Source organism: Tachysurus vachellii, chromosome 13 (assembly GCF_030014155.1).
Source record: "Tachysurus vachellii isolate PV-2020 chromosome 13, HZAU_Pvac_v1, whole genome shotgun sequence".
Taxonomy (NCBI): Eukaryota; Metazoa; Chordata; class Actinopteri; order Siluriformes; family Bagridae; genus Tachysurus; species Tachysurus vachellii.
In genome coordinates this window covers 23,198,969-23,226,468 of record NC_083472.1, presented here as the reverse complement: position 1 = coordinate 23,226,468, position 27,500 = coordinate 23,198,969, and the positions used below count along the sequence as shown (strand labels likewise).

The 27,500-nt window shown below is 35.4% G+C and overlaps 3 protein-coding genes and 1 pseudogene across 5 annotated transcripts in view; all 4 read left to right on the top strand.

Moving 5' to 3' along the window:
- The first annotated feature begins 9,256 nt into the window (after positions 1-9,256).
- Positions 9,257-10,839, top strand: LOC132856253 (uncharacterized; annotated as a pseudogene).
- Positions 10,840-12,082: 1,243 nt separating this feature from the next.
- Positions 12,083-27,500, top strand: part of LOC132856188 (uncharacterized) — a 25,116-nt gene continuing 9,698 nt past the window's right edge. Inside the window, exons 1-6 of one of the 2 annotated variants that reach the window (XM_060885662.1) lie at positions 12,083-12,145; positions 12,278-12,658; positions 12,845-12,961; positions 13,047-13,136; positions 13,272-13,306; positions 13,573-13,796. In XM_060885662.1, coding sequence (XP_060741645.1) covers positions 12,103-12,145; positions 12,278-12,658; positions 12,845-12,961; positions 13,047-13,136; positions 13,272-13,306; positions 13,573-13,692 — 786 coding nt within the window. In that variant the 5' untranslated portion in view covers positions 12,083-12,102 and the 3' untranslated portion in view covers positions 13,693-13,796. Of the gene's footprint in view, positions 12,146-12,277; positions 12,659-12,844; positions 12,962-13,046; positions 13,137-13,271; positions 13,307-13,572; positions 13,797-27,500 lie in introns of those variants that run through there. The other variant, XM_060885661.1, reaches the window with a different exon arrangement.
- Positions 18,507-21,245, top strand: LOC132856184 (uncharacterized). Its single transcript, XM_060885656.1, has 6 exons — positions 18,507-18,747; positions 18,865-19,209; positions 19,410-19,775; positions 19,917-20,018; positions 20,908-20,951; positions 21,042-21,245. The coding sequence occupies exons 1-6, from the start codon at positions 18,702-18,704 to the stop codon at positions 21,171-21,173; spliced, it is 1,035 nt and encodes a 344-aa protein (XP_060741639.1). The 5' UTR covers positions 18,507-18,701; the 3' UTR covers positions 21,174-21,245.
- Positions 24,340-26,639, top strand: LOC132856189 (immunoglobulin kappa light chain-like). 2 transcript variants are annotated; one of them, XM_060885663.1, is made up of 4 exons: positions 24,340-24,412; positions 25,020-25,403; positions 26,189-26,226; positions 26,470-26,639. In XM_060885663.1, the coding sequence occupies exons 1-4, from the start codon at positions 24,358-24,360 to the stop codon at positions 26,590-26,592; spliced, it is 600 nt and encodes a 199-aa protein (XP_060741646.1). In that variant the 5' UTR covers positions 24,340-24,357; the 3' UTR covers positions 26,593-26,639. The 2 variants fall into 2 exon arrangements, 1 of the variants encoding a protein (XP_060741646.1); XR_009649402.1 differs by lacking the exons at positions 24,340-24,412; positions 25,020-25,403 and adding an exon at positions 25,873-26,105 and having other exon boundaries at positions 26,470-26,565.

The window sequence follows — 27,500 nt, the reverse complement described above, 5'->3', positions numbered from 1 at the left end:
GAAAAGTGCAGCGAACTGAGAGATGTTTCAGGTTTTTACCTGCTCTTGTGTTTGTCCGTCCTGCTGTGTGGCACCTCGTGTGGCAACACAATGAAGTTTAGTCACTGAATCTGGATTAAATATAGAAACAAAACAGAGGTGTAATATTCAGAGATCAGATGAGATAGAAAATCAATACCATTGATATGAATTTTCCCAAAATCGAAGTTTTTTTCCTATTTAAGTTAAAATTCATAAATTTGGAACAAAACCGAGGAAATATTTCTTGTCTTTGTAAACACAACGTGATATTTATCAGAAATTAGAGCTCAGATTTCTGGTGTCTTTCTCACCTTCTGTCTTCTTGTCTGTTTCTTTTATCCGGTTAGAGAAATGAACTGCAGTGTACTGAATATCCTCAGCCTCAGTCTGGAAATAAACATTACAGATAAATAAATAAATAAATAAATATTTATTTATTTATTTATTTATTTATTTATTTATTTATTTATTTATTTACTCATTTATCTAATTCTTTCTTTCTTTTATTTATTTATTTATTTATTTATTTATTTATTTATTTATTTTTTTACTCATTTATCTAATTCTTTCTTTTATTAATTAATTAATTAATTAATTAATTAATTAATTAATTAATTAATTAATTAATTAATTAATTAATTAATTAATTAATTAATTAATTAATTAATTAGTTTATTTATTTATTTATTTATCTCATTCTTTCTTTCTTTTAATTATTTATTTATTTATTTTTATTTATTCATTTAACAATAAATTAAACATTTATTTAAATTGTCATTTGCAAAACTTCTTCCTCTTTAGTCTTAAAAGAAACAGGCGATTTTTTTAAAAACATGATAAAATGTATTTATTTATTTATTTATTTATTTATTATTTTTATTTATTCATTCATTTAACAAGAAATGAAACATTTATTTAAATGGTCATTTGCGAAACTTCTTCCCCTTTAGTCTTAAAAGAAACAGGCGATTTTTTGCAAAACATGATAAATTGCTAAAATTCATGATTAACTGCTTTTTAATTTTACAAACTATTAAACGATGACACAAGATAAAGACTACAGACACTTACGATGTCAGCTCTATTTAACATCTTGACACCTTACTTAAAATCATTCATTCATTCATCTTCTACCGCTTATCCGAACTACCTCGGGTCACGGGGAGCCTGTGCCTATCTCAGGCGTCATTGGGCATCAAGGCAGGATACACCCTGGACGGAGTGCCAACCCATCGCAGGGCACACACACACTCTCATTCACTCACACAATCACACACTAGGGACAATTTTCCAGAGATGCCAATCAACCTACCATGCATGTCTTTGGACCAGGGGAGGAAACCGGAGTACCTGGAGGAAACCCCCGAGGCACGGGGAGAACATGCAAACTCCACACACACAAGGTGGAGGCGGGAATCGAACCCCGACCCTGGAGGTGTGAGGCGAACGTGCTAACCACTAAGCCACCGTGCCCCCCCTACTTAAAATCATTTAGAGTGAAAATGTTTCATAAAATCTGACTTTCCCATGATGGAAAATAGTAAATTTTATTGTATTTTTATTCTGACTGAAAGCAGAAAGGTATTTTAAGATTTCAGGATTTTTACCTGCTCTTGTGTTTGTTCGTCATCCCGTCGTTTGTCACAACAACGAACACCAGTCACTAAATCTGAATTAAATACAGAAACCAAACAGAGGCGTAATATTCAGCGGAGAATCGGATAAGATAGAAAAAAACAAATATGCAAACAAATGTCATTAAATAAAACACAATAAAGTTGATTGTGTTCTTAATTCTGATTGGTCAGAGTTTTGTTTAAGTAACAATAGCAATAACAGCAGCCTTGACATTCACAAACCAAGCTTTATATTATTGCGCTTGTTTTAATAAGTTATCGTTTCTATAGTAACAGTTTATTAACGGGAACTTAAACTTCGGACACGTTCTGAAATCCAAGACTTGTTCAAATGTGTTGTTCAAAAGGAAAATGATTAACACTGATATGATAAAATCTAAACTCTCTAATCAGAGTTTCCAAAATTTCCACTTAACTCAGAATAATTAACAACTAAAAAAAAACAACAAATTTTGTCTAAATTCCATGACATTAAATGCAATTTATTTGTTAATTGCCCTTACTGGAAAATAATTTTACAAAATATATCATTAAATATTTTCTAAATCATGTTTCTATTGAACTGACTGTAAAATAAGTAGAATGTACTTACTGTAAAAATGCTGAGCAACGTCTCTGTGTCTCTTCATACATAACAGGTAGACATTAAAAATGATGGACATTAATAAAGCTTGAGAAAGACAGATGATGGTGATGGGAACAGAGATGTTAGAGCTGCACGTGTCATTCATTCTACTGACTGCTCCAAATGAGAAAATGTAAAAAAAAATCAATCAATCAATCAATCAGTCAAATAAAATTCACATGGAATTTATTACTTTCATCTTTGATATATTTTAGACATTTAGGAGATTTAGTAGATGTATTTAATCTAATAATAATAATAATAATAATAATAATAATAATAATAATAATAATAATAATAATAATAAGTTCATGGCTCGATGCTTAGACGTATTAACACTCACTTTGTCCACTTGTTGCCAAAGCCGCTAAGCCGCAGTGTTGGTCAGTGAAGTCTTTGGATTCCTGGCAAAATATATTTTTTTTTACTGCTATAATTTTTTTTTTATTTTTCTTTACTATTGTAATATGGTAACTTTCACTCCAGTCCTTGTAACTCCAACATATTTATGGATGAATTAGGGTTTAGACTAAAAGTGCACAAATTTACATATTAGCTTAAACTGGAACACGAAGTTTCCACCAATGGGAGCACTTTCAGGTTTATTCCCTCTGTTCGTGTAATCAGACGCTGTGGACGTCTCTAATAAAATGTCTTTAGGAAATGTTTCAATGTTATCATGAACAGAGGTACTGAAAGAAGGTCCTGGTGGATCAGCGGTCTACACCAGTTATGATTATGACTGTTATTTGCTCTAACATCTGTAATTAACATGTGGAAATGCTAAACATCTGTAAACATAAAGTCACTGTAATAATTAGATTATTATATATTTATTAATGTAACATAACGTGTGTGAGAGAGAAATGATACTCACTGTTGCAGCTTATCAATAGAGGTGGGACTGGTGTGTGTCACGGTACAAATGCTGTGCTGCCGCTGTCATATATTTATATATTCTCTCTCTCTCTCTCACTCTCTCTCTCTCTCTCTCTCTCTCTCTCTCTCTCTCTCTCTCTCTCTCTCGCTTGCTCTCTCTCTCTCTCTCTCTCTCTCTCTCTCTTTCTCTCTCTCTGTCTCTCTCTCTCTCTCTCTCTCTCTCTCTCTCTCTGTCTCTCTCTCTCTCTTGCTCTCTCTCTCTCTCTGTCTCTCTCTCTCTCTCTCTCTCTCTCTCTCTCTCTCTCTCTCTCTCTCTCTCTCTGTCTCTCTCTCTCTCTTGCTCTCTCTCTCTCTCTCTCTCTCTCTCTCTCTCTCTCTCTCTCTCTCTCTCTCTCTGTCTCTCTCTCTCTCTCTCTCTTGCTCTCTCTCTCTCTGTCTCTCTATACATATATATAGCCGAACCACAGCACTATCACTAATAATACACTCTGTGGGAATGTTCCATGTAAACAAGACAACTTTTGTACATTTTACTCAGTAGATTTCATTTAATTCAATATATATATATATATATATATATATATATATATATATATATATATATATATATATATATATATTTATGCATTCATTAATTTTATTATTGACTGTAGTAATATGACTCTATTTAAATATTAATTAAAATATTTCTTATTTAAATAAATAAATAAATAAATAAATAAATATTTTTTAAAAATGATGTACACCATGTATACATTTTTGAGCATGCGTATATAAGTTTATTCTTTCTCTCACGCATTTTCTACCGCTTATCCGAACTACCTCGGGTCACGGGGAGCCTGTGCCTATCTCAGGCGTCATTGGGCATCAAGGCAGGATACACCCTGGACGGAGTGCCAACCCATCACAGGGCACACACACTCTCATTCACTCACACACTCCGGAGGAAACCGGAGTACCTGGAGGAAACCCCCGAGGCACGGGGAGAACATGCAAACTCCACACACACAAGGTGTAGGCGGGAATCGAACCCCGACCCTGGAGGTGTGAGGCGAATGTGATAACCACTAAGCCACCGTGCCCCCCCTACTTAAAATCATTTAGAGTGAAAATGTTTCATAAAATCAGACATTCCCATGATGGAAAATAGTAAATTTTATTGTATTTTTATTCTGACTGAAAGCAGAAAGGTATTTTAAGATTTCAGGATTTTTACCTGCTCTTGTGTTTGTTCGTCATCCCGTCGTTTGTCACAACAACGAACACCAGTCACTAAATCTGAATTAAATACAGAAACCAAACAGAAACCCGGAGGAAACCCCCGAGGCACAGGGAGAACATGCAAACTCCACACACACAAGGTGGAGGTGGGAATCGATCCCCCAACCCTGGAGGTGTGAGGAGAACGTGCTAACCACTAAGCCACCATGACCCCCAGTATATAAGTTTATTTAGTAAATAAAGTAATTTTTTAGTAGAAGTTAAAGAATTTAACAGAAGTTAATAGGTTAATATTTGAAGTACATCTCTGACATATATAAATATAAATCCCATAAAATGTAATATACTCCATGTATAAATGTATTTTGTGCATTTTTATATGACATTCCTTCTATGTTTTAATTTTTTAACAAGTCTTTGGCTCTGTATTTTTATAGTACATCTATCTTATAGTACATCTTTTAACCTGAATGAATAAAAACCTCAGAGCTCGACTCACCCTTGGTATGCGTTCTTACTTCCTGTTTTTTGTGCAGCGGTATTTTGCTCAAATACTTTTTAACACTTATACAGGAAGACTAACAATAGCTCATATGACACTTATGACCACATCTCATACCCAACAGAACTATAAACTTTTGTCAGTTTATAATTTAACCCTTTATGTTTCTTTGAAAATAAATTCACACCTGGACAAAATTGTTGGTCAGTGAAATAACTTGAAACTGACAAAAGTAATAATAAAAAACAATTGACTAATAAAAATCAAAAATTGCTTTTTAATTGGGGTTCAAGAGAAGCTTTAAACAACAAAAACAATAAAACAATAAAAACAAACTAATGCAACTGGCCTGGACAAAAATGATGGTACTTTTTAAATTAAGGTAATTTTGATCTATTATTAAGATTGAATATAATTTGACTACAGGAACCTGATAAACTAAAGTGTGTCCTGCGATTAACATCACAGGTCTCTTCAAACTTGTAACCAGCTGGTCGGCCCATTTAAATGGTCTAACGTAGTCACTGTGCTGTTTGGTGTCATGGTGTGTACCACACTGAACATGGACCACAGAGAGCTAAAGAGAGAGAGCTGTTTCAGGAGATTAGAAGGTAAAGGCTATAAGAATATCTCCAAGCAGCTTGTTGTTCCTGTGACTACAGTTGCACATAATATTCAGAAGTTAAAGAAGGACTAAATTGCTTGATTGCAGTGATTGCCTTAAAAGGTCATTTGTGTCCAGGTCAGTTACATATTTTTTTTTTTTTTTAATTATGCTTCTGTTATACCAGCATGTACAGTCTGCAACCAGGTACTTGTATACCTTGTATAAATAAACTATTTCAATATGGATTTGATGAATATTCACCAGTGATGAGGGCCTACAGAAACCCATCACAATCTCTTTGGTCTTACTTGCAGTGATCTGGAGGCAGTTCTGCTGGAACCAGACTACAAAGTACTGGATCAGTTCTCTGTACACTGCATCATCCTCTTCAGTGACCAAGAGGTTATAATAATTGGCCAATAATTGCAGAGCTATCAGAGAACATCTGTGGTTTTGCAGCCTGTGTACATGTGGGAGGGTGTGTCATGTGTTTGTGTGGGTCGGTGGTGATGTCAGGGGTGTGAGTTTGAGAGTGAGTGTGTGTGTGTGTGTGTGTGTGTGTGTGTGTGTCTATGTGTGTAAGAATCAGGTCAGCATAAAGGCTTGAAAGGAAGCCTTTATTATTGTCATATATACATTACAGCTCAGTGAAATTCTCTTTGCATTTCCACTCTTTACTTTTGAATCTGGGGTCATTGTGCAGGTTCAGCCATGATACGGCATCCCTGGAGCAGGGAGGGTTAAGGGCCTTGTTCAACAGCAATAGTAGTAGTTTAGCTTAAACCCCTGACCTTCTAATCAAAACCCCAGAGCCTTAACGTCTTAAGCCACACCTTCCCTATGGCATGCAGGATGGCACATAGAACCTTCTATTTGCATGTTATGATGTTTTGCCATATTGTGTAAATGAACATAATGTTTCCCGGCAAAGGAAACCGCTATTTCTGCTAAAACCATGACATTAGTCAGGTAACAGTTTACATCATGCTGTAACATTATACATCACTTGTCTACATGGCAATGCAGGGTAATGAAGATACAGGAATGTCTTCAGGCCCAGGAACAATGATCCAGGTGGCACATCAGCACTTTCTGAAGTGGGTATAGAGCTCATGACTGGTTCTTGTAAAATGGAATGAAAGTACATCGATTTAGTATTTTATGGCCTACTGTATTTTTCCCAGATGCTCAATTTACTACAATGGGGACACATGGGAGACGAGATGATTCCCGCTCAAGTTGTTTAGCTGGAGCTTTAGTTTCAAAATAAGTAAACTAGTAAAAAAATAACAATAAAATAATAATAATAATAATAATAATAATAATAATAATAATAATAATAATATTCACTCATTCACTCACTACCGCTTATCCGAACTACCTCGGGTCACGGGGAGCCTGTGCCTATCTCAGGCGTCATCGGGCATCAAGGCAGGATACACCCTGGACGGAGTGCCAACCCATCGCAGGGCACACACACACACTCATTCACTCACGCAATCACACACTACGGACAATTTTCCAGAGATGCCAATCAACCTACCGTGCATGTCTTTGGATCGGGGGAGGAAACCGGAGTACCCGGAGGAAACCCCCGAGGCACGGGGAGAACATGCAAACTCCACACACACAAGGTGGAGGCGGGAATCGAACCCCGACCCTGGAGGTGTGAGGCGAACGTGCTAACCACTAAGCCACCGTGCCCCCTTAATACTAATACTAATAATAATAATTACATAAATACATAAATAAATAATAATTAACCTGAAGTAGTTCGGATAAGCGGTAGAAAATGAATGAATGAATGAATGAATAATTAATAAAAAATTAAACAAACAAACAAACAAATAAATAAATAAATAAGATTTGTCATCTTTCTTTCTTTCTTTCTTTCTTTCTTTCTTTCTTTCTTTCTTTCTTTCTTTATTTAGATTCTTCTTTATGTTTATTTCTTAGGTTTATGTTTAAATTACATACATGTGCACTTAATAGAAAGTCAGAATGCACAGAAGGTGTCCTTTCTATCACACTAGTTAGTACCGACTTCATTTCCAAGTTAGATCACGTGTCTCTTTTTAAGGACCTGGTTAGGGGTCGCTGTCCATGGTGCTGAAATTCACGATTCAACTTTGAATGTTACAATGAAGTATAAAATCTAACTGCAGCTTATAACACTAACATTCAGTGTTGGAGATGTTTATTAAATGATTAACTCATTTAATATGAGTAAAAGGTCATTTAAACTTCGACATTCATTTAGAACAGATACCAAAATCACTAACTAGTAGTTAAAAACATCCAATTTTAACCAGGAGGTGGCAGCATTCAGCTTTGTTACTGAAATCTGGAAATAAACAAAGTTGAGTTAAATGATAAAACTTTTTTTTTTTTATAAAAAAAGTTTTGTGTATATGTAACAAATTTTCTTACATATTTTTCTGAATTAAATGTAGTGTCTGTATACTTAGTGAGACTTTAACCATCTTGTGTATTTGATATTTTTTTATTATATATTCTGACATATTCACATATAATTTATTGACAGTCCTCAGTGCCTTTAATAAGTGACCTGTTTCCTGTCACAGAGCAGACACAGAAGTTTATTGTGTTCAAATACACTGTTTATAGAGGACTTCTGGGATTTATTACAGTTTCTGTAACATGTATATAATGAGTCATCAGCGTCAGCACGGTATTTTTATTTTTAATCATATTTACGTTCAGCTCACTAAAAGGTGTAGAAGACCGTAGTGAGAGCAGCTCTGCTGTATGGGTTAGAGACTGTAGGAGTGAGGAAAAGACACGAGGCAGAGATGGAGGTGGCAGAGATGAGGATGTTGATGTTCTCTTTAGGAGAGACGAGGATGGACAGGATTAGGAACGAGCACATCAGAGGGACGGCTCAGGTCGGCTCTTTTGAGGACAAGGACAGAGAGGATAGATTGAGATGCTTTGGACATGTACAGAGGAGGGAGATGGTTATATTGGTAAAAGGATGTTGGAGATGGAGCTGCAGGTAAGAGGCCAAGAGTAAGGGCAAAGAGGAGATATATGGATGTGTTAAAAGAGGACATGAAGGTAATTGCAGCGAGAGAGGACATTAGGTGGAAACTGATGATTCGCTGTGGAACCCCTAATTTTTTTCATTATACTGATGTACTGACAGCAACTTGAGTGAAAATTAGAATTTGTTAAATATTTGTACAAATTTCAGATTTCCTTGAGATTAGATTTCCGTTTATTTTTCTTTTATTTATTTATTTATTTATTTATTTATTTATTTATTTATTTATTTATTTGTTTGTTTGTTTGTTTGTTTGTTTGTTTGTTTGTTTGTTGTACAAAGCAGTAACTTGGAACATGAGAAATATTTTTTATAATATTCAGATTTGTTTCAACATATCTATTGTTTAACAAACTTTTCCATTGTATGTAAGACATCAGTTAGAGACCAGTGGTATAAAGTATAACCTACTCTAAGGACATTTTTAACAATAACTATTCAAGCAGGATTTTTTTTTTCAACCATTAACAAGGCTTAAATATAGACTGCAATGAATTTTCCATTACACATGAGAGGACAAATAGACCTGTGGTTTGGTGAGAGACGATGGCATTCTGTTTTTTTTTTTCCATTTAGCAAAACCAATCACATGGTATCATTTGGGGCGTGTTTATTACAGACCAGCTTTAGTATAAAGGAAGTATTTGCTTCAGTCAGATTCATAATCTGATGATAAAAGGAATTTAAACTGATTGGTAAAATGACACGGATCTGGATTTCAGTTCTGCTCCTGTGTAGCACCAAGTGTAAGTTTTTTGTTTGTTTTGTTCTAAATTATTGTTCTGTTCACTTTAAGATGATTTCTTAGCACTAATCTATATTTGTAAGAAGAAAAAAAATTGTGTAATGCAAATTATGCTTGTTGTTTTCTGCATTTTTATTCTAGATACAGTCGAGTCTGATAAACGTTGTGTTACTACAAAATCCCCCCCAAATCCAGATGTTTATCAGGCTGAAGAAAAGCTCAGTGTGAATATCGGAGCCTCGGCTACTCTACAGTGTTGTGTTTTAGGATTAGAAATGGAGAAGTTATCTGGTTTAAGCAACAAAATGAAAAACAGCCTCAGGTTATAGTCAGATTCTTTAACACAGCTGGAGAAAAGTTTTACAAAGAATTCCAAAATTCTCATTTTCAAATTAAAAAGTTTGGACACTGCTTCAATTTGACCATTTTAAACACCACCCTGTGTGATGAAGCCACATATTACTGTGCACTCGTGTCTACTGATGGAACTCGTTTACAAATGAAAGGTAGGATTTCTACTGAAACGAATGACGGGACTGATTAAATGTTGTAACGATTTATTCTTCATCAACATTCTCAACATTCAAAGATATTCAGGTTTCATTTTTAGTGACGTGTCGTGATAAACGTTTGTAGGTGAGCGTGTTAACGCTGAAACATCTAAAGCAGCTCTGTGTGATAATTCAGTGGTGTGTGAACCAACACCGCATGGAAACAACACTAACACCGACACACAACACAACACAGGTAAGATTTCTTATAGCTTTATAAATCATAATAAATACTTGAGCTCATAACAGTATTGATTAATGATCAGATCTCTACATCGGACAGTGATCGGTTTGGGATCGGCTTTGGGTTTGTGCGCACTTCTGATTTTCTGTCTCACTTATTTCATACTGAGGAGAAGAAAAAGTGACAAAAGTAAGTGTTTTTGTCATCAGATATGAATTTCAGTGTCTTTCATTTCCAAAATGAATAAATGTGCTTCTGTATTAATAGTGACTGCGTCTATAGAAGATTCCCCAGTAATGAGAGAGGTACGTGTGCTAAAAAAAAAAACAACAACAATATATTGGCTTTATACAATAATATATGTGTAATTCTGGATTTTTAGAAGTTATTGCTATATCTCAATTATCACACAAGTGTATTTTTCTGTATGTGAAACATTTCTACTCGTTATTTGTTCTGAATATAATTTGTACAGCCAGTTTAATGAGATTAAAGTGTTAGTTTGTGTGTATGGTGCAGTTACTAATTTTTTTTTATTATTTTAATGATTTTGAATTGTTTTATTTTAATTCAGGAATCTGAAGAAGAAACGCTGAATTATGCGGCTTTGCAGTTCTCCAAGAAGAAAAACAAAGCCGGGAAAAGAAAAGCGGGTTCTTCAGATGAGTGTGTGTACTCTGACGTGAATAAAACTCAAAGATCGAACAGAAATCGTTTATAACACACGGTTGCAAAAAATAAAATAAAACAAGATAATATTCTCATTTATAGCATCAGAAAATTCTGTAAAATAAAAGGTTCTTATATTTATTAACGTTTTTGTCAATAAAATAATTTTACATAATTCAACAACTTACAGATAAATTCTAGAAGCAACACTGATGTATGTGACAGAAGAAAAAAAAGAAGAAAAAATGTTAAAAAAAAAATCACAAACATTTTTTTGGGTTTTTTTGTTTATTTCCATGCGACATGTTTTACTTCTGTACAAATTAATAAATAGAACTCGACTTTATTGAATTATTTCTTTCTCTTTTTTTTCTTTTAACTGTCATATTATTAATATTAATTTGTAGCAGGGGGGCATGATGGCTTAGTGGTTAGCACGTTCGCCTCACACCTCCAGGGTTGGGGGTTTGATTCCCGCCTCCACCTTGTGTGTGTGGAGTTTGCATGTTCTCCCCGTGCCTCGGGGGTTTCCTCCGGGTACTCCGGTTTCCTCCCCTGGTCCAAAGACATGCATGGTAGGTTGATTGGCATCTCTGGAAAATTGTCCGTAGTGTGTGATTGCGTGAGTGAATAAGAGTGTGTGTGTCTGCCCTGTGATGGGTTGGCACTCCGTCCAGGGTGTATCCTGCCTTGATGCCCGATGACGCCTGAGATAGGCACAGGCTCCCCGTGACCCGAGGTAGTTCGGATAAGCGGTAGAGAATGAGTGAATGAAAGAATGAATTTGTAGCAGAAAAAAATAATTTGTAAAAAAAAAAACAGTTACCCTTTGTGGAGATCATTTGTATGCTTTTTTCTTTAACAATAAACGTACAAGCAATAATATTAAGTAATCTAATGCACTTATAATGCACAGAACAGTATTCTGAAAAAAAAAATTAACTACAATACAGTAGGTATGAAAGTAAACCGGTCACTGATGCCATCTGCAATCTGAACACGACTCTGGCCTTTAGTAATAAAACTACTTATTAAAATTATTAAATTAAAATGTTTTGCACTCTTCGCTGCGCAAAAAAATCATTACTCTTTATGAGAGACTTTGTACTAACAAGTTAAATTAAGAGAATCATTTAAATAAACAACGATTAGACGTTACACATGTGACTAAATCAGTAAACCACATTTTCCATTCTGTCTTATCTTTAACACAAAGATGAAAAAAAAAAAAAAAAACCTGTGGTGTAGATCAGAATACCATGTGATCGCTTCTCATCCTAAAACAACCAATCACAGGTGTTCTGGGCGTGCACAGTACAGCCTGTCTGTAGTCTATAAGTAGTCTTCACTCTCATTCATGTTGTATTCTGTTCATAAAAGAGATTGGAAAATGAAAAATGGACATTTTTTGGATTTTGAGTTTGATCTTCAGCATCATGTGTAAGTATAAAGTATAATCTTAAACATTTTCTTCTTGATTCTTGTTTGATTTTTTTTTAAGGTAATTGTTCATGTTCCTGTGTGTTTAATACAATTATTATCACATTATTATTGATGCATTTGTTGTTCTAGATACAGTCCATCCTGGTAGACACTGGGTTACTGCACAATCTGTCACAAAGCCACCAGTTTATCAGCCTGATAAAGAGCTCAGTGTGAATATCAGAGACTCGGCGACTCTACGGTGTTGTGTTTCTGAAAATGTAGATAGAACAATTACATGGTTTAAGCAACCAAAGAGAGAAAAACCTCAGATTGTAGTCACAGTGTATAGAAGTACTGAACAAACTTTTCACACTGGATTCCAAAAGTCTCGTTTTCGAATAGAAAGATCTTCAAACTGCTTCAATATGATAATTTTAAGGGTCACTCAGTCTGATGAAGCCATGTACTACTGTGTAGTGACAAGACACAGCATTGTTTTTGGAGATGGAACTTATTTACAAATTAAAGGTAGGATTCTGAGTTGATTCTGAATGATTAAGCTCCTGGTTTAATGTAGTGATATTTTCCTGATGACTGTTAACATGTTCAACCTGGAAGATAAATAATAGTGAAGTAGTGAAATGTTAACTGTGTTTTCTTCAACAACACTGAGTTACAGACTTTTACTAAGTGAATCCTGATCAATGTTTATAGGTGATCATGTTACTATTGCATCAGAAACATCTAAAGCAGCTCTGTGTGATAATTCAGTGGTGCGTGAACCAACACCGCATGGAAACAACACTAACACCAACACACAACACAACACAGGTGAGATGTCAGTGTTTTGTACTAATCTAAATATAATGTGGTGAAATAACAGAATCAGAAATGATCAGATCTCTACATCGGACAGTGATCGGTTTGGGATCGGCTTTGGGTTTGTGCGCACTTCTGATTTTCTGTCTCACTTATTTCATACTGAGGAGAAGAAAAGGTGATAAAAGTAAGTGTTTTTGTCATCAGATATGAATTTCAGTGTCTTTCATTTCCAAAATGAATAAATGTGCTTTTTTTTAAACAATTAAAGTTACTTTTACGTCTTTAACAATGGTTAATAAGTGTGTTTGTGTATTAACAGCGAAGGATCTGGAAAAATCTCCAGGAATAAGAAGGGTACGTTTACAGATAAGTAAAAACTGTGAGAATATACAGAATAGTAGTCTTAAAAAAAATCTATATTTATATGTTTTACAGGTCATTTATTTATAATAGATACTAATAAAATGCCATTAATTATAGAGAAATCTCACTACTAGTCTCATTTTTTATGAATTTTATGCACTTTCTGCATACTGTATAATGCTATGTTTATGTATACTGTAGTTATTATAACACTAAGTCTAATATTTATTGCAATTTAATATCATTTCTGTTTTCAGGAATCTCATGTAAACAGATTTTCTTATGAAGCGTTGCAGTTCTTCGGGTCGAAAGTCCAACCTGGAGTAACGGATGATTTCATGTACACTGATGTAATGTACACACTGATGAAACTGTAAAACATAAAATGACAGAAATCACATTATTAATAGTTAAACTGCTGGGAGGCTTCATTTTTTACTGCAATAGACATATTAGTGAAGATATTCCACAGTTCCTCATGTGTAGTGTGCATTATTATTATTATTATTATTATTATTATTATTATTATTATTATTATTATTATTATTATTATTATTATGTACTTGTATGAATTACTAAAATGAATTAGGAAAAAAAATGAAGTACTTGTATTTTGAAATGGGTTTATTTTCTTACAATAAATATTAATATTTATACCGGTTTCCGGTAAATAATGTGGTATAATATTTTAACTACGAAGGTTGAAGGTCATAGCGCTGGATAAGAAATGTGGATATAAGGGACATGATTTTGAGCCTCATTCTTTAGAAGCATGGATGTGGTGTATGATATTATATGGTATATGATGGATGTGGTGTATGATATTATATGGTGTATGATGGAGGTGGTGTATGATATTATATGGTGTATGATGGATGTGGTGTATGATATTATATGGTGTATGATGGATGTGGTGTATGATATTATATGGTGTATGATGGATGTGGTGTATGATATTATATGGTGTATGATGGAGGTGGTGTATGATATTATATTAGAAGGTGTTCTTGTGTTTGCTTTTTGCCGTAGCATCGTTGTCCTGTTAACAATAAGAACTCACTAAACCTTACACTGTTAGCTGCACGATTGTTAGCGTGTACATTCATTCATTCATCTTCTACCGCTTATCCGAACTACCTCGGGTCACGGGGAGCCTGTGCCTATCTCAGGTGTCATTGGGCATCAAGGCAGGATACACCCTGGACGGAGTGCCAACCCATCACAGGCACACACACACACACTCATTCACTCACGCAATCACACACTACGGACAATTTTCCAGATTCCAGAGATGCCAATCAACCTATCATGCATGTCTTTGGACCAGGGGAGGAAACCAGAGTACCCGGATGTGGTAGTGAGGCGAACGTGCTAACCACTAAGCCACCATGCCAAAGCGTGTACATTCAATTTTGTAAATTAGCAAGAATTTATGTTCTAACAAACGAAATGTGTTCTTGACCTTTGACAGGAAATAACACAATACTAGTCAGTAGATGGAGCCAGTGCTGTGTGGTAGTGATGTTGAGAGAAACTCTTGACTGCTTGAGTGAATGTCACAAGAGAAACGCCATTTCTAGCAGGTCCTGAGCGATAATTTACAGGAAAAAAAACTATACAAAATTGGATTTCTGGTTGGATTTCTGGTTTTATATATATAAAAAACACATTTAATTTCACAGAACACATCACAGCCTACAAACATGGCCGCTATGGACTACGATCCCAATGATTCTCACTCACTTCCACTATTTCCACTAGTGATTTAACACATCTGGTGTCAATCAGCTATAAATACAAGACATAACAATCCATGTGGGTTTAAAGCACCTGGCCTGAGACATGGCACATGAAGATGAGTGAATAAATGCACTTACACGTGACCAGGCATGTTAGACATCAGTGTATTTATCGTTGGCTCTGTCTCTCAGCACTACGGCTGTTTATTTCTGCTGCCTAGCAGATGGGAATTGTTCAGTGAGCAAACCATGGAAAAATGTTTATAAAAAATGGAAGAAAAAAAAAGAAAGTGCAGGAAACAATTTCTTTTCGAATGATATATTCTCAAAAAACCCAGTTTTGCATCTATACAGTAACCTCTTTCACTTACTCAGAACAGTTTTTAGTTCTTGTTGTAATTTATTTAATTTTATTTCATTTTTGTTTGTGTGTGCATTAAACAGGTAAATGAGCAAGGGGGTGTAAACTTTTACACTTTGCTGTCTGCACCGGTCTTAATGTGTGAATGTTCAGAGACTGGTGTGAAACATTTCAAGTGTGTTTTTTTCTCTCTCTCTCTCTCTCACACACACACACACACACACACACACACACACACATACACACACACACACACTCTTGTATAATTCTACAGTTTAACTGTACCTGCTTAATTTTGAAGTCTAGAAATGACAACAACAACAACAACAACAACAACAATGTGCAGTGAGACAAACAAGAATAGCCACACATCCTGTGGAAAGTTTGAGAGATGAGAAACTGATGGTGTTTGTGAGAAAAGCGACTCGGCGGTCAGAGCGGCCTGCAGAGATGAAACACTCAGAGCTGCAGTGTGTGAAGGGGCAAAGAGACAAAAAAAGACAAAACCACTAAACACACCTTAACACACACACACACACACACACACACACAGAATTATGTAAACAATGTAAACAGAATTTAATAGAAAAATACAAAGCACTTATTTAGTAAACAGTAGCTAATGGTTCAGTGTGTATTATTTTTATTTTTAAATTTGCATAGAAAAAAACAACAATTAAAGGGTGAAGGACCTTGATCATGTACCTAAGAATGTTTGTACCACACGTCTTGTGTCTTATATATGTAATGGCATATGAGAGTCTGTGTGTGTGTGTGAGAGAGAGAGAGAGAGAGAGAGAGAGAGACAGAGAGAGAGAGAGAGAGAGAGAGAGAGAGAGAGAGAGAGAGAAAATGTGATTGGTTAGTGTCACACGCTGGTGAAGGAGGAGCCTCATTACGGACCATCAGATCTGGTTACGTTTGATTAAGTGTTGATATATAAAGAGTGATACTAGAGAGAACATTCAATTCAATTCAATTTTATTTGTAGCAATTAATTGGCATTTGCTGGGCCACTGATTGTGGACCGTTATTCTGTGAATGATCCTGCCTTGTCTTGTCATATCTCATATCTTAGGCCACGTTCACACTGCAGGTAAAAGTGGCCCAGATCTGATTTTTTTGGGGTCAAGTGACCAGGTCAGACCTCTTCAGGTGTAGTGTGAACACTCAAATCTAACCCAAATCTGATTTTTTCCAATGTGGCCTCAGTGTGAACAATCAAGGCGGATTTGATGCGACTTTTTTTTATGTCAATCTACATCGACATTCGTCACAATTACTGTATGCGCCGGCGAGTACGCACACAAACGTGACTACGTCTACAGAATGGATCAAATAATCAAAAGTTGCCCTCGACATCCGAAAATTTTCAAAACACTGCGTCTCTGTGCTGCCGTTACACAAACATTTAGAGAGAAAAGCGAAAATGTTTACTTCCTTCATAACCTCACCAACTTTAGCGCGACGGCATGCTGCGTGTGACGTCATCGTTATTGTTCGTTTGCACATGCGGGTCAGTTCGAAATAGCAAACAGTTCACACTGGTATCTGATATAGGCCACATTTTAAAAGGTAATGTGAACAGCCAAAAAAAAAATCAGATCTGAGCAAAATATCCGAATTGAGCATTAAGACTTGCAGTGTGAATGTGGCTTTAGTCTTCCTTTTGTTTAACCGTCTAAAGTTCCTCTGTAGCATTTACATAACATTCACATTACATTTACATTCACATTTACATTAGACAAACCTTACTGTTTAAAGGCCTAACAGTTGCAGATCTGACAGTCTGGGATTTGAACTCATAGCCTTCTGGTCAGTCAGTAGTCCAACATCATAAGCACTACCTCTGATTTTCTAAAAGGTCTGACAGTCTGAAGATCTGACAGTCCTGTTCTAGTTCCATCCTATTTTCCTTTTTTTATTTAAAAAATATTATTTGGTCTTCGAGTGTTATAAGGTGATGTTCATTGTACTTTTTCACCTTGGAACAATATTTACATCCATTTCAGCTAATTTAACTATAATAAGACTGCAGAACTAACTGTGTGTCTTAAAATATAAATCTACTACCAATGTCACAAAGGTAACAAATGTGAACTAAAGAAAAAGAACAACAATTGCAGGAGAGAAAACATGTAGGTCTTCTGGTGACCTCAGTGTCATGACCTTATGAACGTATAGGATTAGTACAGAGGTGGGAGTCATACACATGCAAGTCACAAGTAAGTCTCAAGCCATGAATGTCAAGTCAAAGTCAAGTCAAGTCTTTTTTTAATATTTGTCAAGAAAGTCTCAAGTCTCAAATTTGCGACTTAAGTCTGACTCGAGTCAAGTCATATGACTCAAGTCCCCCAAAGTTTAAAAAGAAAAAAAATGCAAATGTTGAAACAATTTGCTATCAATAAAGTTGGGACACACGGTTAGTGCCGATCTAAAGAGCTCGGCAACGAGGCCTTAAGGGATTAATACTGTACATTTCTGTCTTCTATCAACAATCAAATCAATCAAATGAAAGAAAAAGTTGTATTTCTTTTGGTGAAGCAGAACTATAACTCATTTTACTCCTCACCAGATAGATAGATAGATAGATAGATAGATAGATAGATAGATAGATAGATAGATAGATAGATAAATGGATAAATAAATAAATAAATAAATAAATAAAAAAAAGTGTATAATGAGTTTCTTTACTTATACACAGTATAATACATGGATACACTGATTTGCAATTTGTTTAATAGAGTAACTGAAAACAATTAAATATCATCACTGGAAGACCGAGCTTCCTGTAACAGATCAGACATAAGCATTGCAACACACACATACACACACACACACACGCACACACGCACACATACATTTGCACAGATGCACACGTGTGCGAAAAAAAAAAATCACAGATTATTTCACACCCACATAAAAACAGAGCCACAACACACTCCACACACACACACACACACACACACACACACACACACACACACACACACACACACACACATGCACACACACTCCAGACACACCCACACAGTACACAGATGGAATCTGTTCTAGTTCTAGTTTTTTTCACTGGTGTTAATTCAGTGAGTCAAACTACAAACTAGCCTCAAAAAAGTAAAGTCATTTTTTTCTTGTTGTTCCCTTTTCTTAGTAACATATTTTTCTTAGATCAGATGGAACACGTGGTCCGTACAGTAGACTACAGATAGGTCTTACACGTGTTACAGAGATTTTCTTTTTTTTTTTGCATTGCTGTTACCAGAATTCAGTCAGACTGCTGAAGATGCTGATGCTGATGTGGATTACAGTGTTGATTTTTCAGAACACTGGTAAGTATGTTTCAGATAATATACATGTTGTTATAATAAATTTTATTTATCGCAATCAGTATTAAGTGTCCAGAAGTATTTTTATTACTCATTTGATTGTTTAACACTTTACATTAGAGTCAACACAGAAAAATCAACAAGTCCATCAGCCAGACTCAGTGATTCATGCTGAAGTTGGTGAAAGTGTGACTCTGCACTGCTTTCGACCGAGAGAAGAAACTGCTGGATCCATCGCTTGGTACAAGCAAAAGTTAGGACATGAGCCTCAGGCTATGGTCACAGTTGAATATGAACCTTTTTACGAAAAGCAGTTCATGTCACCAAGATTCAGCATCAAGAGAGAAAACCGAAGCGTCCATTTAAATATTGCGAACGTGGAGCCATCAGATGAAGCCGTGTATTACTGCAACATTGTGAATTTTTTAACGGTCTTCGGAAACGGAACATTTTTATCGGTGAAAGGTAGGAATATAAGTGTATGTAATTATTAATTATTATAATTAAATTTGACATCTGATTTTGCATGATGAACTGTTATAAAGTCTGTGTATATATATATATATTTTTTTTTTTTTTTTAATTTATTGCACATTTTAAGTGTCAGAGATTATTTCTCAGCACGTTCTCAGTAGTTAATGCTGTGTCTGTATCACACTGATCAGATGACAGAGATGTAAAAGTGAGTGTGTGGCAGAGCGGCATGTTGGACTCGGTTCCTGCAGGAGCCTCAGTGACTCTGCAGTGCTCGGTTCTCTCTGAGAGCAGAGCAGCAGAACTCCAAGTGCTCTGGTTCAGAGCTGCTCCACCACAATCCCATCCTCAAATCATTTACACTCATCACAACAGCAGCCATCAGTGTGAGAGCGGCTCTTCTACACACACCTGTGTGTACAACTTCTCCAAGAACATCCTCAGCCTCAACGATACTGGAACTTACTACTGCGCTGTGCTCCTGTGCGGGAAGATCGTCATCGGGGACGGGACACGGATACAGATGGATGTGAAGACTCTCACAGAGCAACATTTCAGTAAGAACAAATTGAAATGTGTATCTCTTGGTTTGAGGTGGAAATATTCAGAACATTGTTGTGACTCTACAGTGTGTATTTATTTATTTATTTATTTATTTATTTATTTATTTATTTATTTATTTATTTATATATCTACAGAGGGATCTGATGCTGTAGTGATCTGCCTTGCTGTAGCGTTGACAGTGTCTGTGATAATAAATTCTGCTCAAGCTGTTTCATCCTGTAAAAAATCATGCACAGGTAAGTTTTCATTAAGTTCTGGAGTAAAAATTGACCTAAAACTAATCATTAAACAGCTGAACTAATAAAAGCATCCTTTTACAATGAGGTGTTTATAAATGTATTATATATTTAGTTATTTTAGCCACATAACAAACTTTGTCCCTTACAAGCATACATACTAATTAGAGTTAAAGATGAGCATAATTATGTCGCTTTGTAGAAACATTCTGTTTTCCTATTTAAGCTTAGACAAAAATTTATAAAATTTAATGCGGCCTAGAGCTTTTGAGCCACAAGCCAAATTCTGATATGTTGTAGACCCTGGTCTGAAGTTTGTTGCTGTTACTTTTCTAAGCGATCTGAGTACCGGTACTTCCGGTACCGGGTCTCAAAGTGGCCTTTTTTCCCATAGACTCCCATTATAAACTTTGGAGGTTTATAACTCGGCAAGCTTTCGAATTATCTACACCAAACTCAGCCAGCTCCTTTAGGGTGATACTCTGAATACAGGTTTAAACTGGTGCACCGATTGGCCTTTCGGTTGTCCCGCAGCCCCACCCCCAATATATGCAAAATAATTTAAATAAATAAAAAAAACTTTTTACAACATGGACATGTGACATATCAAAACACTCAGAACAATAAGGGGAACTTCCTCACGTGTATTCTGATGATGTCACATGCTTGTCTCCGCTTGCCTCCAAATGTTTTGGCAACCTAGCTTTCTGTCCACTTGCCTCCAAAAGCAACACTAACCCTTATGTCCACTTGCCTCCAAAAAGCACCATCCGTTGCGAATACTTGCATCGTCAAAGCCAACATCAAAGTTTGTCGCGACGAACTTTACAAATCTAGTTGATATTGGCATCTTGACACGTCATTTTGAAATCTTTTCTTTCTTCTACAGTGAAACTTTCACACCGTTCTACGACAGATAAAATGCACAATCAGGTAAAAGTCAGGCAACGTTTATAGACATTGACTCAAAAAAGTAACACAATCGTCATTCTTGTGTTTAACCCTTTGTATGCCTTCCTTCAGGATGGTGATACAGTGGAGGTGATTTACGCTGCGGTAAACTTCAGTGAAAAGAAAACCAAAAGTGGAAGCGCAAAAAGAGAAAAACTACAAGATGCTGTTTATTCTCAAGTGCTAAACATTCCTGTTATTTAAATCAATGTTTTTTTTTTTTTTATTTCTTATTTTATTCACAGATAAATGCTGTAGGTTTGCTGGTTGTAAACATTTAAACACCAATTGAGCCAAATGAATGTAAAAGCATTCAATGTCATGTAGAATAAATAACAAAGCAATAAATCAATAAATAATAATAATAATAATAATAATAATAATAATAATAATAATAATAATAATAATAATAATAATAATAATAACAATAATAATAACTATTGTTATTATTATTGTTATTATTATTCGTATTGTTGTTGTTGTTATTATTATTATTATTATTATTATTATTATTATTATTATTATTATTATTGTTATTAACTATTAACTATTAACTAATAACTATTGTTATTATTATTGTTATTATTATTAGTATTGTTGTTGTTGTTATTATTATTATTATTTTATTTTTATTATTATTATTATTATGATGTACTTTTCATATTATTTAATAACTCTTTTAGCTAATTATTTAATAACTTTGTAAGTTTTGTAGTACATATTCTGGTCAAGTTTGGCTCCATATACTTATAATTCATGTGTTAGTCTTTCAGTGTCATGCTAATGTATGATATATGAAAAAAATATACGAGATCCAAAAAAAGCCAACAGTTTGGATTCATTCATCAATTTATATACAGATTGAAATGACTCCAGACAACAATACAGTAGCAATCAGGAGCATTATTAGTAGTATGTAGTAGTTATCTGTCCATAGTTAGTTAGCAATCCCTCAGTTAGTTTACAATGTTATAACGTTGGATTCATGTGTAGCAAACATAATGTACCTGCTAATTTATGACTAATTTCAGAAGGTTTTTATTTTTATCACTTACTTTTCTATCTATCTATCTATCTATCTATCTATCTATCTATCTATCTATCTATCTATCTATCTATCTATCTATCTATCTATCTATCTGTCTGTCTGTCTGTCTGCCTGCCTGCCTGCCTGTCTGTCTGTCTGTCTGTCTGCCTGCCTGCCTGCCTGCCTGTCTGTCTGTCTGCCTGTCTGTCTGTCTGTCTGTCTGTCTGACTTTCTGCCTGTCTGTCTGTCTGTCTGTCTGCCTACCTGCCTGCCTACCTGCCTGCCTGCCTGCCTGTCTGTCTGTCAGTCTGTCTGTCTGTCTGACTGTCTGCCTGCCTGCCTGTCTGTCTGTCTGTCTGTCTGTCTGTCTGTCTATCTATCTATCTATCTATCTATCTATCTATCTATCTATCTATTTGTCTATCATCTCTTACGTTTCTGTGATATACATGAATCAGTACACAGATCATAGGAGTGTTATTGACGTCAGTAACCTTTGTGATAAATAACTGAATGAATAGATAGATAGATAGATAGATAGATAGATAGATAGATAGATAGATAGATAGATAGATAGACATTAGATAGATAGATAGATAGATAGATAGATAGATAGATAGATAGACATTACATAGATAGATAGATAGATAGATAGATAGATAGATAGATAGATAGATAGATAGAGACTTTTTTACGTTTTTTTTTATTGTAATTCAATAAAATATACTTAAACAGTGCCAGTAATACAGTCCAATGTATCTGATAATATTTGTTATTTATTATGGAATATTTACACATAATTTATTGGCTTTATAACAGAGAATTTAATATTAAATCAAATTAAATCATTGAAATTTGCATCATCATTTCACGTATATTTTTGATCTTAGTGACCTTTTTTATTTTTTTCTTCTCATGTACTGTGTGCTGTTATGTGACGACTGTCATATTACAGACAAACAAGATGCTGTGCTTTATGGACAATACGTATAGGTTCACTTTATTAGGAACGCCTGTATATCTGCACATAAAGTAAATATCAATTAAACAGCCAATCATGTTGCAGCAGCGCAGAGGAACAAATCTTACAGATACAGGTGAAGAGTTACAGGTAATGTTCACATCTAACATTACAAAATGTCATGGCTTGGTTAATTCCCTGCTGGAACACCAGGGGGCGTTACAACAGGGTTTGTTTATTCCCTGTGCCATGTGTCTTTACACGTTTTGTGCTCTCATGTGTGTTTGCCCTGCCCCACCCTTATCCCGTTCCCACCTCTGCACACCTGTCCCTCCTGTTTTCCTAATTACCTCCCCAAATTATCCCAGTTGTCATGTGTGTGTTTGCTGAGTCCTTGTTATTGTGTGTTCTGTTTTATGTCTTTGGTTTTTGTATCTTGTTTTTCATTTTAATTGCTTGTTTTTCCTCCTTATATTTTTCTGTGTCTGTTGATTTTTTTACCTTTTAATAAACCCCTGTTTGATGTCTATCATTGTACTTGGGATTGATTCTTCCTGTTTTTGCATGCTATGTGCCAATACACATTTCTTGATGTAATAGTGTTGCGTACCTTTTTCCTGCTTGTGTAGGCAGTTTGTTCCAGTTTATGGTCTTCCTGGTATTTTTCTCTTTTTTCCCTGGGGATTCCTCCTCCATGTCCGGGCATTCCTCCTCCATGCCAGTCGCCCGAACCTCGCTGCATTTTTGGGCTGATTTCTACGATTGCACGTTTGTTGATTTATTTCCCTTTTGGAGCGTTTTGCAGATGTTGGATTTTTTTTCTCTTGGAGCCTCTAGTGGATTCTAACGCCTGAAATTTGCCACGTTTGCGGATTTATTTATTTATTTATTTATTTATTTATTTTTATTATTATTATTTTTTTTTGAGCCTTTTTTCTGTTTTGGACTTTTCCTGTTTTTTCCCGCCATTTATGTTATGTGGAGTTATTTATTAACTTTGCTTATAACCAGTGCTCCTCTTCCATTTGTATTTACTGACTGTTTAAACCAAGAGCTCGCCCTCTCCCTCTTTTATTACTTGTTTAATTATTCTTTTATGACTTGAAAAAGTCTCCCTCTGACTCCCTTTGATTTTATGCACAATGTCGTGACAAGCCTGAAAATTAGACCAGTCATGATGAACAGTAAGACGTTAGTGCATGCGCGTGTAAAAAAGAGGGCATTTTCAGTTCTGTGTGCAAAAACAGAACTCGTGGAAAAATGTGGTGTAGATGTAGGTCAGAATGAAATCTGCATCGTTCTGGGCATGCTCAGTACAGACCACCTGTAGTATAAATTCAAACCCTGCTTTAGATGCACTCATATTCTGATCATAAATAAGATATAAACACTTATACAGTATGAAATGCAAAATGAGTGCTTTCGGGATTTTAGTTTTGATCTTCAGCACCATGTGTAAGTAATAAAAGCAAATTATTTCCATCTTTTTAACATTCTATTAAAAATCTTCTTATTTTAACCCGTCTTTAAGCTGTATGTGGGACGAGCTTCAACATTATGGCATTTAATTAATTTGCTTTTTCAGAAACAGTCTAGGGGGCACGGTGGCTTAGTGGTTAGTACGTTCGCCTCACACCTCAAGGGTTGGGGGTTCGATTCCTGCCTCCACCTTGTGTGTGTGGAGTTTGCATGTTCTCCCCGTGCCTCGGGGGTTTCCTCCGGGTACTCCGGTTTCCTCCCTGGTCCAAAGACATGCATGGTAGGTTGATTGGCATCTCTGGAAAATTGTCCGTAGTGTATGAGTGCGTGAGTGAATGAGAGTGTGTGTGTGCCCTGCGATGGGTTGGCACTCTGTCCAGGGTGTATCCTGCCTTGATGCCCGATGACGACTGAGATAGGCACAGGCTCCCCGTGACCCGAGGTAGTTTGGATAAGCGGTAGAAAATGATATATATGAATGAATGAATGAGAAACAGTCTATCCTGGTAAACGCTGGGTTACTGCACAATTTAATGATATCACAATTACATTATTAACCTATTGATTTGATTATTTTCTCTAGATGCAGTCCATCCTGGTAGACACTGGGTTACTGCACAATTCCTCACAGATCCACCAGTTTATCAGCCTGATAAAGAGATCAGTGTGAATATCGGAGACTCGGCTACCGTACGATGTTGTTTTTCTGAAAAGGAATTTGGAATGATGGCCTTGTTTAAACAACCAGACAGAAAAAAACCCCAGACGATCGTCAAGTTCTTTAAGACTTCTGAAGAAATGTTTTACAACGGACTCCAAAAGTCTCGTTTCCAAATAGAACAAACTTCAAACTGTTTCAATATGACTATTTTAAACATCATGCAGTCTGATGAAGCCATGTACTACTGTGCACTACTGATGACACACAACCCTGTGTTTGGAGATGGAACTTATTTAAAAATAAGAGGTAAAATGTCTGCTATAGCTCCTGGTTGAATGTAGTGATTTTTTTTCCATTAACATGTTCAACCTGGAAGATAAATAATAGTGAAGTAGTGAAATGTTAACTGTGTTTTCTTCAACAACACTGAGTTACAGACTTTTACTAAGTGAATCCTGATCAGGGGGCACGGTGGCTTAGTGGTTAGCACGTTCGCCTCACACCTCCAGGGTCGGGGTTCGATTCCCGCCTCCGCCTTGTGTGTGTGGAGTTTGTATGTTCTCCCCGTGCCTCGGGGGTTTCCTCCGGGTACTCCGGTTTCCTCCCCCGGTCCAAAGACATGCATGGTAGGTTGATTGGCATCTCTGGAAAATTGTCCGTAGTGTGTGATTGTGTGAGTGAATGAGAGTGTGTGTGTGTGTGCCCTGTGATGGGTTGGCACTCCGTCCAGGGTGTATCCTGCCTTGATGCCCGATGACGCCTGAGATAGGCACAGGCTCCCCGTGACCCGAGGTAGTTCGGATAAGCGGTAGAAAATGAATGAATGAATGAATGAATCCTGATCAATGTTTATAGGTGATCATGTTACTATTGCATCAGAATCAGAAATGATCAGTGATCAGACAGTGAAACGGACAGTGATCGGTTTGGGATCGGCTTTGGGTTTGTGCTCACTTCTGATTTTCTGTCTCACTTATTTCATACTGAGGAGAAGAAAAGGTGATAAAAGTAAGTGTTTTTGTCATCAGATAATAAATACATTAATGAAGTTCTGTTAAAATGACTAAATAAGCATATTTCTTTATCAATAGTGAAGACTTCTAGTGAAGATTCTTCAGGAACGAAGCAGGTAAAAAAATATAGTATCTATTTTATACTATTGTACACTGTATGTCAATGTCTTCTTTAATTCAATCAAACAATTAAAAAAGCTTACAAATTATATTTGTATAGCACTTTTAACATTGGACATTGTTGAAAAGAAGCTTTGCATGAATAGAAAAAGTTCATTATAAAAGTTTTTATATCATTTTCATATAAATTGTTTGTTTGATTGTTTGTTTGTTTGTTTGTTTGTTAAATTTCATTTCAGATTCAGGAATCTGAAGCAAAAACTGTGATTTACACAGATGTACAGTTCAACAAGATGAAAGCAAAAGCTGAAAAAAGAAAACCTGACTTAGCCGAGGATTGTGTGTACTCTAGTGTGAAATAAACCTTTTTTCTGTATTAATGATCACATGTTAAATCACTTGTGTGCTTAATTTCTGCTTAACAAATTAACAATGAATATAAGATTGGACCTGGATTGAACTAGTAGGTTTTTAATGATTATTATTATTATTATTATTATTATTATTATTATTATTATTATTATTATTATTTTGTGTATAGTTTTTTTTTATACTGGATTATTAAAATCTTGGGTTCTGTCCAGTCGTCTATATTTATTACAATAATTAAGAGGTTTACAGGATAGTGATTTTCTGTCTCACTTATTTCATACTGAGGAGAAGAAAAGGTGATAAAAGTAAGTGTGTTACTATAAAATAATAGTAATTATTATAAATAATAATAAATAATCAAATAATTGATTTATATTCTATAGAGGATTCTCCAGGAACAACACAGGTACGTTTCTACTTACGGTCTATATGTGAAACGGTATGAACATTAATATGCTGCTTATTATAATGTTATAATTTCTATGTTTAGGTTGATGAGATTTACACAAACTATGTTTTTACATTATTACATATTTTATTTTAGGAATTTGAAGCCGAATCTCTGAATTATGCAGCTTTGCAATTCTCCAAGAGGAAAACCGAAGCTGGAGAGAAAAGGAAACCCGTCTCATCAGATGAGTGTGTGTACTCTGATGTAAAGAAATCTGTAAGAAGTAATAAATGAGTAATAACACACAGCAAATTCAGTGAAAATACATCAGAATTTATTTCCTGACTCGTTTTGTACTTCAGAAATGGATTTTGCTCAGTTTGAGCTTGAATGTATTTTAAGTTGCTGACAGACATTTAAAAAGAAAAAGCTTAGCAAAAACAATTCAAGTGACAATTCAAACATTATTATGACTTGGCCTACAAACATAGCCTCTCTGGACCAGAC

Coding starts and splice junctions, on each gene's coding strand:
- LOC132856184 (XM_060885656.1), top strand. CDS start 18,702: ATGCTGATGCTGATGTGGATTACAGTGTTGATTTTTCAGAACACTG. Junction 18,748..18,864: donor GTTGATTTTTCAGAACACTG/GTAAGTATGTTT, acceptor ACTTTACATTAG/AGTCAACACAGAAAAATCAA. Junction 19,776..19,916: donor TCTCACAGAGCAACATTTCA/GTAAGAACAAAT, acceptor ATATATCTACAG/AGGGATCTGATGCTGTAGTG.
- LOC132856189 (XM_060885663.1), top strand. CDS start 24,358: ATGAAATGCAAAATGAGTGCTTTCGGGATTTTAGTTTTGATCTTCAGC. Junction 25,404..26,188: donor AACTTATTTAAAAATAAGAG/GTAAAATGTCTG, acceptor CTTTATCAATAG/TGAAGACTTCTAGTGAAGAT. Junction 26,227..26,469: donor ATTCTTCAGGAACGAAGCAG/GTAAAAAAATAT, acceptor ATTTCATTTCAG/ATTCAGGAATCTGAAGCAAA.